Here is a 12,597-nt window from a genome sequence, read left to right on the forward strand (position 1 = left end):
ACCGACAGAATCCTGTCACATTTCTGGTAACTATGACATCAGTGCCATGAATATTATCCTTAAGGAAGAATCCTACACTAGCAGTTTCAACTGGAAAACGTATTATTGACAAATTTCAGTATTTCAATTTGAACACTACGATTTTATGGATTCTTTGGCAAAAATGAAAAAGTTTGCAATACAGTGGGGCAAATGTGATATTCTGTCTTGTCTTATGGAGATTGACGATCTGATAGCAAATGAATGTATTGACAGCTGTTCGAAAAAAATCAGACATCCGCTCTTTTTTACAATAGCTTCATTAAAACTTGAACATGAATTCCTTTCAATTTTGTTCTTTTGTATTTATAGTTGTGTCATAAAATAAAGATTGGTCTGTCTTCAAATTACTTGCTAACAAGATAATAAATAATAACAGATAATGTTTTATATCTTATTACTGTATTCCAATATCAATTTGCAAATTGCCGCAACTTGGGTTCAAAAATAAAGAACCTCACTTAAGAGGCCATCTCTCTATAAAGGCCACTTTCATAATTTCCCAGTAGTGGCCGTTTAATACAGGTTAGACTGTATTTTCAAGAGCCTGATAAATATCGTGACACACAACGACACATCGCTTTGATCTGTTCCCAAATCCAGGCTACATATCCGACATGCCCTCTAGCGTTACTTTCCTCACTCGCGTTCGGATTGTTGGACATTTCACTCGCAGCATTCCGCACAGATGTAACCACACGATGGCGAACTGAAGTCCGACTTGGGGAAGTCGATGTGTTTCTCTCTCGATGATATACCATCGTATCAGTGGTGTTGCTTTCAACCTCTCGCGGCGGCGCCCCAGCATCGTCGCCTGGTGTCTGCATCTCCACATCACCACCAGATGTCGCTGTATCTACAACACAGCTGTTCACCTGATCCAAAGTATCAGTGATAAAGGAAGTCAGTTGACGTAGTGGCGTGGCCAGCTGTGATGGACTGATCTGGAGTTCTTCCTCTACCTGTCTTACTAGTCCCGGATACATATCAACTACGACGGGAGCACTGCCGTAATGACTTAACAATCTAAACAGTTTGATCAAATCCTTACATCTGTCTATTCCCGACTCACACCTACCTGTAACGCTTTGACAATATTCCGGATTTAGTACGTCTGCACATGGTGACTGTTGGATTTCAAAAAAAACATGTTTTATTTTCTCATATTTTCGTACTTGGTTCAGTAGATCTTCTTTGCACGATTCTAACTTTGTACAACATACACGATATCTGTCTGAGATACCAACCGTAACGTGGTCCAAGTGTCCCATCACCCGACAAGTAGTACACAAAGGAGCGTTGCAACATGTGCAGAAAACTGTGATTTCTTGGGCCGGATGTGAAGTACATTTGTGGTTTCTATTTCTCATTATGATGTCATACAATTGTCTAACACTGTTATCTACGTCTACGGACATGGCCTCGTGCTTGGAGTCGGAATCATTATTGCCACAACGCCCTTTTAGGCATTGGTCACATGTCCATTTCCAACACTTTAAGCACAGAAGGGTGGCTTTTGTTGTGTTGTCACATCTGACAATTTCGCAAGCATGTTTTTCAGATGGAATTCTCACATCTGCACTTTCATCGCTCAGAGATAGATCGTCTATACCTGAATCTGACGCCAGATGTGGCCTCAAATTGGGTTTACACGTTCCAACCCAAGATTCGGTGGCAGAGTCATTCTGATGATCCGTCCCGCTGTACAGATTAGTCAACAGTGGCTGAAGGGAATGGCATTGCTCCAGCTCCGTCTCTATCCTTTGTTCTAGGTTACGGAAGGTGTCAATGACAACGACATCAGATCCAAACTTCAACAGCTGTGACAACACATTCACCAATTCGTCACAGTTTTGAATATCACGCGAACACATATACATCAATCGCTGACAATCGCTGGTACTAAACAGTTCGACTTTGACAACAGTTTCTAAGTTTGTGTACAGTTGAAGGTCTTTCTTATGTTTCTGTTGTTTTTTCTGTAGTAATGCAGACGTTCGTTCTATATTCACACGTGTTTCTTGTGAAAAGTCCTCGAGGTCTCTCAACTTATGATGAAGGTGACTGTTTAATTTACACAATTTACAGACTAACTTCTTACACTGAGGACAATACCATTCTACAGGTAATGTCTGATGCTCGCGGCAAAAATTATGTCGGCTTCTCTTCACAATATCAAACAAAATGGGATTTATGTCTTTTTGTACGTACGCATTGTGTGAGATTTCACCACTTTCTTCAACACTACATGTCTGTGACTTACAAGTATCACAGATCCAAAGTCGACATTTCAAGCACAGATATGGAGCCCTACGCTGTGTACATTCTGTCACTTCACAGACTGGATCAGTGTCACACTGTAAGTCCACAATTTGCTGAAGCGGGATTGATCTAGGTAGGTTTCTGGCGTTCAGACCTGGTGGCCGATATTCTGTTCTACATATTGGACACGGGGCACAATTCTTACCAATTGTTCTGTAATCTCTGTCGATACATTCAAAACAGAATACGTGTCCACACTGCAATTGTCTGGGATCCGTGAAACTCTCCCAACATAAAGCACATTTCACAATTTCATTTACCCTTGCATCTGAACTGGCCATCTTCTCTAATGATGGGACGGATCTGTAAGTGAGGATAAACTGAATAAATGGTTATTACACATCTGTCAACATTGATTTTGTAGGTAACATGATCACACCAAATCTGTTAAGCTAAACGTCATCTAATACATTTCTTAACTTTAAATTTTGATGATTAACCGGTCAGCCTATATACTCAAAGACTCGTGGGGGAAAAGGACAACATTAAGATACAGACTGAGAAATAGGACAACATTATAATACAGACTGGGGAATACGACAACATTAAGATACAGACTGAGAAATAGGACAACATTATAATACAGACTGGGGAATACGACAACATTAAGATACAGACTGGGAAATAGGACAACATTATAGACAACATTAATATACAGACTGGGACAACATTAAATACGACAACATTAAGATACAGACTGGGAAATAGACAACATTAAGATACATTATGATACAGACTGGGAAATACCGCAACATTAAGATACAGACTGAGAAATAGGACAACATTAAGATACAGACTGGGAAATACGACAACATTAAGATACAGACTGGGAAATACGACAACATTAAAATACATTAAGATACAGACTGGGAAATAAACAACATTACGATACAGACTGGGAAATACGACAACTTTAAGATACTGACTGGGAAATAGGACAATATTAAGATATAGACTGAGAAATAGGACAACATTAAGATACAGATTGGGAAAAAGGACAACATTAAGATACAGATTGGGAAATAGGACAACATTAAGATACAGACTGGGAAATAGGACAACATTAAGATACAGACTGGGAAATAGGACAACATTAAGATACAGACTGGGAAATAGGACAACATTAAGATACAGACTGGGAAATAGGACAACATTAAGATACAGACTGGGAAATAGGACAACATTAAGATACAGACTGGGAAATACGACAACATTAAGATACAGACTGGGAAATTACGACATACATTATGATACAGACTGGGAAATACGACAACATTAAGATACAGACTGGGAAATAGGACAACATTAAGATACAGACTGGGAAATAGGACATCATTAAGATACAGACTGGGAAATAGGACAACATTAAGATACAGACTGGGAAATACGACAACATTAAGATACAGACTGGGAAATACGACAACATTAAGATACAGACTGGGAAATAGGACAACATTAAGATACAGACTGAGAAATAGGACAACATTAAGATACAGACTGAGAAATAGGACAACATTAAGATACAGACTGGGAAATACGACAACATTAAGATACAGACTGGGAAATAGGACAACATTAAGATACAGACTGGGAAATACGACAACATTAAGATACAGACTGGGAAATAGGACAACATTAAGATACATACTGGGAAATAGGACAACATTAAGATACAGACTGAGAAATAGGACAACATTAAGATACAGACTGGGAAATACGACAACATTAAGATACAGACTGGGAAATACGACAACATTAAGATACAGACTGGGAAATACGACAACATTAAGATACAGACTGGGAAATACGACAACATTAAGATACAGACTGGAAAATAGACAACATTAAGATACAGACTGGGAAATACGACAACATTAATATACAGACTCGGAAATAGACAACATTAAGATACAGTGGGAAATACGACAACATTAAGATACAGGGAAAAAGGACAACATTAAGATACAGACTGGGAAATAGGACAACATTAAGATACAGATTGGGAAATAGGACAACATTAAGATACAGACTGGGAAATAGGACAACATTAAGATACGGAATGGGAAATAGGACAACATTAAGATACAGACTGGGAAATAGGACAACATTAAGATACAGAGACAACATTGATACAGACTGGGAAATAGGACAACATTAAGATACAGACTGGGAAATAGGACAACATTAAGATACAGACTGGGAAATACGACAACATTAAGATACATTAAGATACATACTGGGAAATAGGACAACATTAAGATACAGACTGAGAAATAGGACAACATTAAGATACAGACTGAGAAATACGACAACATTAAGATACAGACTGGGAAATACAACAACATTAAGATACAGACTGAGAAATACGACAACATTAAGATACAGACTGGGAAATAGACAACATTAAGATACAGACTGGGAAATAGGACAACATTAAGATACGACAACATTAAGATAAGATACAGACTGGGAAATAGACAACATTAAGATACAGACTGGGAAATACGACAACATTAATATACAGACTGGGAAATAGACAACATTAAGATACAGACTGGGAAATACGACAACATTAAGATACAGACTGGGAAATACGACAACATTAAGATACAGACTGGGAAATAGGACAACATTAAGATACAGACTGGGAAATACGACAACATTAAGATACAGACTGAGAAATAGGACAACATTAAGATACAGACTGGGAAATACGACAACATTAAGATACAGACTGGGAAATACGACAACATTAAGATACATTAAGATACAGACTGGGAAATAGGACAACATTAAGATACAGACTGGGAAATAGGACATCATTAAGATACAGACTGGGAAATAGGACAACATTAAGATACAGACTGGGAAATAGGACAACATTAAATAGGACAACATTAAGATACAGACTAAGATACAGACTGGGAAATACGACAACATTAAGATACAGACTGGGAAATACGACAACATTAAGATACATTAAGATACAGACTGGGAAATAAACAACATTAAGATACAGACTGGGAAATACGACAACATTAAGATACAGATTGGGAAACACGACAACATTAAGATACAGACTGGGAAATAGGACAACATTAAGATACAGACTGGGAAATACGACAACATTAAGATGCAGACTGGGAAATAGGACAACATTAAGATACAGACTGGGAAATACCGCAACCTTACGACAACATTCCCAGTGTGTATCTTAATGTGTCCTATTTCCCAGTCTGTATCTTAGTGTTGTCCTATTTCCCAGATACAGACTGGGAAATACGACAACATTAAGATACAAACTTCGTTACAACAAATTTGGTAGTGCTTCATCCTAGCATGCTACTGGCCTTATATCAAGACCTTGGATCATTTTGTTATTGAGAAGAAGTCGAAAATGTAAATTGTTTACAACGCATGACGGACGACGCCGGACAAAAGACGATCGCAGTAGGTCACTTGACCCTTCGTCTCAGATCGAAATAAGAACAAAAGAAATATTTACACGGAGACTCCTGAAAACATACATTCAGAATAAGACCAGGTGTTCCGAAATAGCAACCATCTTTTGCTTCATCAACGCCAGCCATGTAAAACATCAGTCTGTTCAGGTAAGTAATGCCATGTTCTCAAGAGGGAACAAGGTCTACTCCAACGGAACCAACAGGTAAACTAACGAGTATCAAGCACGTCCAGCTTCTTATCGTACAAAGAAGAGGAATGTTTCTCAATGAGATCACTATGATGTTCATTAAATTTCACTATAATTTTTTTCTGGATCCGAAAAGGCTATTGTGTGGTTTGTTACCTGTGGGACGTACCTAGAGACTTGGAAACCTTTGGATCCCCTCCCCCCCCAAAAAAAAATAGAGATTTGTTTGATAGGATATGTAGAACAGACAATCTTCATGATCTTATAACTGCATTGTTTTCTGTTATATAATATGCATCATTGAATTATTAGATTTTTTTAATTTTTTATTCACAAATCAAAAGCGAAGGTTAAATCATGGCTGTAACTATATCTTTATATAAAATCGTACATTCCTCATGAAACTGACAATCAATAGATCGCGTCTATGCACCTATGTAAGCATATGTTTCATCAAATGACCAGATTACTACTTACCAGCAGTATAACTGTGTGAAAACTTATCTGTCATCACTTTCAATATACAAAAACATGGCGGACGTTCTCCAAACTCATTTCCTGTATTTTGGCAATGTTTTTAGTTTTTTAATCACTGACAGAAGTCTATGTACACAATCATTAACGTAGTGTACAACATACTGATGGACACGTTCATCCTCGAATGATAAACAAACAAAAACAATGGTGAAATAATCCAGTAAACAAAAACAAGAGTTTCCTGTCTGGTATGGTCACGTGAGATATATAAAAAAAAAAGTAAACTTCCGCTACGGTTACTAAATACACAAACACACAATATATGATATAAGATTACGACATCGACAGGAGGGAAAGTGTTAATGAGATATTCATCATTGTGAAATCCAAACTTCAATTTCTAAACTTAAAAGAAAATAGTGCTTTCGTTTTACAGTATGATAATAAGGGCGTGTGCTAAAAATTAACCAGACTGGCAAGGCTCAGCCAAAATACGTATATATAGAACATGTACAAAACTCCTGGTACAAGTCTAGGTCAAGGATGTTTACCCCACGATCAACACGGAACACTAACTTTTATACACACATGTGTATTGTTACGCTACCGTTCACTTTGAAAATCTCATCCTATAATAATTATGAAGTCTTCCCATTTCCGCTGTCACCAGTTCAAGATTAATTGAACAACAAATCAGGTAGATTCTATTTACACTTTATTTACAACACGAACACAAGTAAATCCATCAAATTATATACACACACCGCTTCTCTACTCACAGTCTCGAGTTACTACCCTAAGCATGCACTAATCTACTTTCCTTCCCCGTTCCACACTATAAATCTACACAATATCTCACTACAACTCTAAACCAACCCGCTCCTACTTAACTCTCAAGTCGTTCTCCTCCCTTTCCTAACTCCTCCCAAAACTTAACACAAAACTGTCATACTTCTCTCCTAATTCACGCTACCCACAATTCCCTCAACTTTGACCCCTGGGTCAGTATTACCGGACAGCCGTAACTTCTCTTACCATCTACACTCGCCCCTTCTAGAGTACAGATGGTCACTCTAATGATGTCCAGCGATTATCTATGACTACTTAGATACTCCCTTCCAGTAAAACTGCGACACTGCCCACGTGCCAGAGCTGTTAAACTGTCCAACAACTTATTTACGCTATAAACAAATTAAACGAATTAAACACTACTAAATGCGTGACACTATCATTCTGAAGGATTTCCTTTCTCTTGTCCGCCGCGTTTATCTATCAAAAACACATATTTTAAACAGTTTAAATTACACGAGAACGTAACATCTTCAGCTACAGTGAGATATAATAAAAGGCTTGAATACATGTTACAAATGCTCTGTACAAAAGTAACATTCAAATCATATTTAATTTGTTGACCTCAGCATCACTGCCGATCTGACGAGGACAATCACAATACGTTCACAATATGAAGGGGGGTGGACTGTCACTGAAACACCTATTCCTACTCCAGTCTAACTCTATATTTACCTATTATAAACCTATACTCTGTGGCGGCTAGCAATTAGCCTTCTCTTTTTCGAAAACCAGCAGAGGTTCTTTAACGTGCACGGCGTGACTCACTGTACACCGGGCCCCCGTTTAACGTCCCTTCCGAAGGACAAGAAGTTTTAGAAGATAGCGGGAGAGAGCGTATGGGAAAGTCGGAAATTGGATGATAGGTTTAGCTTGTAAGCGGGTATAGGTTTGTTTTTGGTAGATGGGATTCTATACACTATTTGACTTAGCTAGCCATCATGTTTTAGAGTGTGCATTAAAGTGGGGAATTGGGTTATTAAGTTCAGTTATGAGAGTGATGGTCTGTCGCTGTTTATATACAAATGGGTGGTACCATTTCAAGGTAAAACCCTGCCACTTCCGTCTCTAGCTGCACACGCTACTGCTGGACTAGAGGGAAATTTCCCACTACATAAATAGCTAGCCGTGGTTAGTAATATGACCCCCTGTACTCTCAAAAAATGAATGCGCTTGTAATGAAATGATTTTTAATTACCACGAAGTATGAAAGTTGTTTTATTTCTTTTTGGGTCAACGACATAGTCCACCTTCTATCTGATTTTTGACATTTGTTACAATCACAGTCGCCTTCTATGTCCCTAAGTGTTACTGATGAGTCATAGCAGGACGAAACAGCTGTATGATGTAGTATTACTGATGAATCATAGAAGGACGAAACATCTGTTTGATGTAACATCACGGATGAGTCATAGAAGGACGAAACAGCTGTAAAATGTATCATCACTGACGAGTCATAGAAGGACGAAACAGCTGTAGGATGTAACATCACTGACGAGTCATAGGAGGACGAAACAGCTGTAGGATGTAGCAACACTGACGAGTCATAGGAGGACGAAACAGCTGTATGATGTAGCATCACTGATGAGTCATAGAAGGACGAAACAGCTGTAAAATGTATCATCACTGACGAGTCATAGAAGGACGAAACAGCTGTAGGATGTAACATCACTGACGAGTCATAGGAGGACGAAACAGCTGTAGGATGTAGCAACACTGACGAGTCATAGGAGGACGAAACAGCTGTATGATGTAGCATCACTGATGAGTCATAGAAGGACGAAACAGCTGTAGGATGTAGCAACACTGACGAGTCATAGGCAGACGAAACAGCTGTAGGATGTAGCAACACTGACGAGTCATAGGCAGACGAACCAGCTGTAGGATGTAGCAACACTGACGAGTCATAGGCAGACGAAACAGCTGTAGGATGTAGCAACACTGACGAGTCATAGGCAGACGAACCAGCTGTAGGATGTAGCAACACTGACGAGTCATAGGAGGACGAAACAGCTGTAGGATGTAGCATCACTGACGAGTCATATAAGGATGAAACAGCTGTAGGATGTGGCAACACTGACGAGTCATAGGAGGACGAAACAGCTGTAGGATGTAGCAACACTGACGAGTCATGGGCAGACGAAACAGCTGTATGATGTAGCATCACTGACGAGTCATAGGAAGACGAAACAGCTGTACCTCCTAGTATAGTATCCAGTAGTCTTCTTCACAAATACAGATCTGACTATAAGTACTACCTCCTAGTATAGTATCCAGTAGTCTTCTTCACAAATACAGATCTGACTATAAGTACTACCTCCTAGTATAGTATCCAGTAGTCTTCTTCACAAATACAGATCTGGCTATAAGTACTACCCCCTAGTATAGTATCCAGTAGTCTTCTTCACAAATACAGATCTGACTATTAGTACTACCTCCTAGTATAGTATCCAGTAGTCTTCTTCACAAATACAGATCTGACTATTAGTACTACCCCCTAGTATAGTATCCAATAGTCTTCTTCACATACAAATACAGATCTGACTATTAGTACTACCTCCTAGTATAGTATCCAGTAGTCTTCTTCACAAATACAGATCTGACTATACGTACTACCTCCTAGTATAGTATCCAATAGTCTTCTTTACATACAAATACAGATCTGACTATTAGTACTACCTCCTAGTATAATATCCAGTAGTCTTCTTCACAAATACAGATCTGACTATAAGTACTACCTCCTAGTATAGTATCCAATAGTCTTCTTCACATACATATACAGATCTGACTATTAGTACTACCTCCTAGTATAGTATCCAATAGTCTTCTTCACATACAAATACAGATCTGACTATAAGTACTACCTCCTAGTATAGTATCCAATAGTCTTCTTCACATACAAATACAGATCTGACTATTAGTACTACCCCCTAGTATAGTATCCAGTAGTCTTCTTCACATACAAATACAGATCCGACTATAAGTACTACTCCCTAGTATAGTATCCAGTAGTCTTCTTCACATACAAATACAGATCTGACTATAAGTACTACCTCCTAGTATAGTATCCAGTAGTCTTCTTCACAAATACAGATCTGACTATAAGTACTACCCCCTAGTATAGTATCCAGTAGTCTTCTTCACAAATACAGATCTGACTATAAGTACTACCCCCTAGTATAGTATCCAGTAGTCTTCTTCACAAATACAGATCTGACTATAAGTACTACCCCCTAGTATAGTATCCAGCAGTCTTCTTCACAAATACAGATCTGACTATAAGTACTACCCCCTAGTATAGTATCCAGTAGTCTTCTTCACAAATACAGATCTGACTATAAGTACTACCTCCTAGTATAATATCCAGTAGTCTTCTTCACAAATACAGATCTGACTATAAGTACTACCTCCTAGTATAGTATCCAGTGGTCTTCTTCACATACAAATACAGATCTGACTATAAGTACTACCCCCTAGTATAGTATCCAGTAGTCTTCTTCACATACAAATACAGATCTGACTATTAGTACTACTCCCTAGTATAGTATCCAGTAGTCTTCTTCACATACAAATACAGATCTGACTATAAGTACTACTCCCTAGTATAATATCCAGTAGTCTTCTTCACATACAAATACAGATCTGACTATAAGTACTACCTCCTAGTATAGTATCCAGTAGTCTTCTTCACATACAAATACAGATCTGACTATTAGTACTACCCCCTAGTATAGTATCCAGTAGTCTTCTTCACATACAAATACAGATCTGACTATAAGTACTACCCCCTAGTATAGTATCCAATAGTCTTCTTCACATACAAATACAGATCTGACTATAAGTACTACCCCCTAGTATAGTATCCAGTAGTCTTCTTCACAAATACAGATCTGACTATACGTACTACCTCCTAGTATAGTATCCAGTAGTCTTCTTCACAAATACAGATCTGACTATAAGTACTACCTCCTAGTATAGTATCCAGTAGTCTTCTTCACAAATACAGATCTGACTATAAGTACTATCCCCTAGTATAGTATCCAGTAGTCTTCTTCACAAATACAGATCTGACTATAAGTACTACCTCCTAGTATAGTATCCAATAGTCTTCTTCACATACAAATACAGATCTGACTATAAGTACTACCTCCTAGTATAGTATCCAATAGTCTTCTTCACATACAAATACAGATCTGACTATTAGTACTACCCCCTAGTATAGTATCCAGTAGTCTTCTTCACATACAAATACAGATCTGACTATAAGTACTACTCCCTAGTATAGTATCCAGTAGTCTTCTTCACATACAAATACAGATCTGACTATAAGTACTACCCCCTAGTATAGTATCCAGTAGTCTTCTTCACAAATACAGATCTGACTATAAGTACTATCCCCTAGTATAGTATCCAGTAGTCTTCTTCACAAATACAGATCTGACTATAAGTACTACCTCCTAGTATAGTATCCAGTAGTCTTCTTCACAAATACAGATCTGACTATAAGTACTACCCCCTAGTATAGTATCCAGTAGTCTTCTTCACAAAAACAGATCTGACTATTAGTACTACCCCCTAATATAGTATCCAGTAGTCTTCTTCACATTACTGTCAAATACAGATCTGACTATTAGTACTACCCCCTAGTATGGTATCCAGTAGTCTTCTTCACATACGAATACAGATCTGACTATTAGTACTACCCCCTAGTATAGTATCCAGTAGTCTTCTTCACATACAAATACAGATCTGACTATTAGTACTACCTCCTAGTATAGTATCCAATAGCCTTCTTTACATACAAATACAGATCTGACTATAAGTACTACCCTCTAGTATAGTATCCAATAGTCTTCTTCACATACAAATACAGATCTGACTATTAGTACTACCCCCTAGTATAGTATCCAGTAGTCTTCTTCACAAATACAGATCTGACTATAAGTACTACCCCCTAGTATAGTATCCAGAAGCCTTCTTCACATACAAATACAGATCTGACTATTAGTACTACCTCCTAGTATAGTATCCAGTAGTCTTCTTCACATTACTGTCAAATACAGATCTGACTATTAGTACTACCCCCTAGTATAGTATCCAATAGTCTTCTTCACATACAAATACAGATCTGACTATTAGTACTACCCCCTAGTATAGTATCCAATAGTCTTCTTCAGATACAAATACAGATCTGACTATTAGTACTACCCCCTAGTATAGTATCCAGTAGTCTTCTTCACATACAAATACAGATCTGA

General features: G+C 38.0%; 1 protein-coding gene across 1 annotated transcript; it reads right to left on the reverse strand.

Moving 5' to 3' along the window:
• Positions 1 to 454: 454 nt before the first annotated feature.
• LOC132546344 (uncharacterized) lies at positions 455 to 6,596 on the reverse strand. Its single transcript, XM_060210057.1, has 2 exons — positions 6,491 to 6,596; positions 455 to 2,664 (listed from the first exon to the last, which is right to left on the reverse strand). Exon 2 carries the CDS (start codon positions 2,640 to 2,642, stop codon positions 579 to 581), a length of 2,064 nt encoding a protein of 687 aa, XP_060066040.1. The 5' UTR covers positions 2,643 to 2,664; positions 6,491 to 6,596; the 3' UTR covers positions 455 to 578.
• Positions 6,597 to 12,597: the final 6,001 nt, after the last annotated feature.

The sequence above is a fragment of the Ylistrum balloti genome, unplaced genomic scaffold (assembly GCF_031769215.1).
Source record: "Ylistrum balloti isolate Yb309-2 unplaced genomic scaffold, AGI_CSIRO_Ybal_v1 Utg369884, whole genome shotgun sequence".
Classification (NCBI taxonomy): Eukaryota; Metazoa; Mollusca; class Bivalvia; order Pectinida; family Pectinidae; genus Ylistrum; species Ylistrum balloti.

Excerpts from the sequence above, each read along its gene's own strand:
- LOC132546344 (XM_060210057.1), bottom strand. The coding sequence starts at position 2,642 with ATGGCCAGTTCAGATGCAAGGGTAAATGAAATTGTGAAATGTGCTTTA.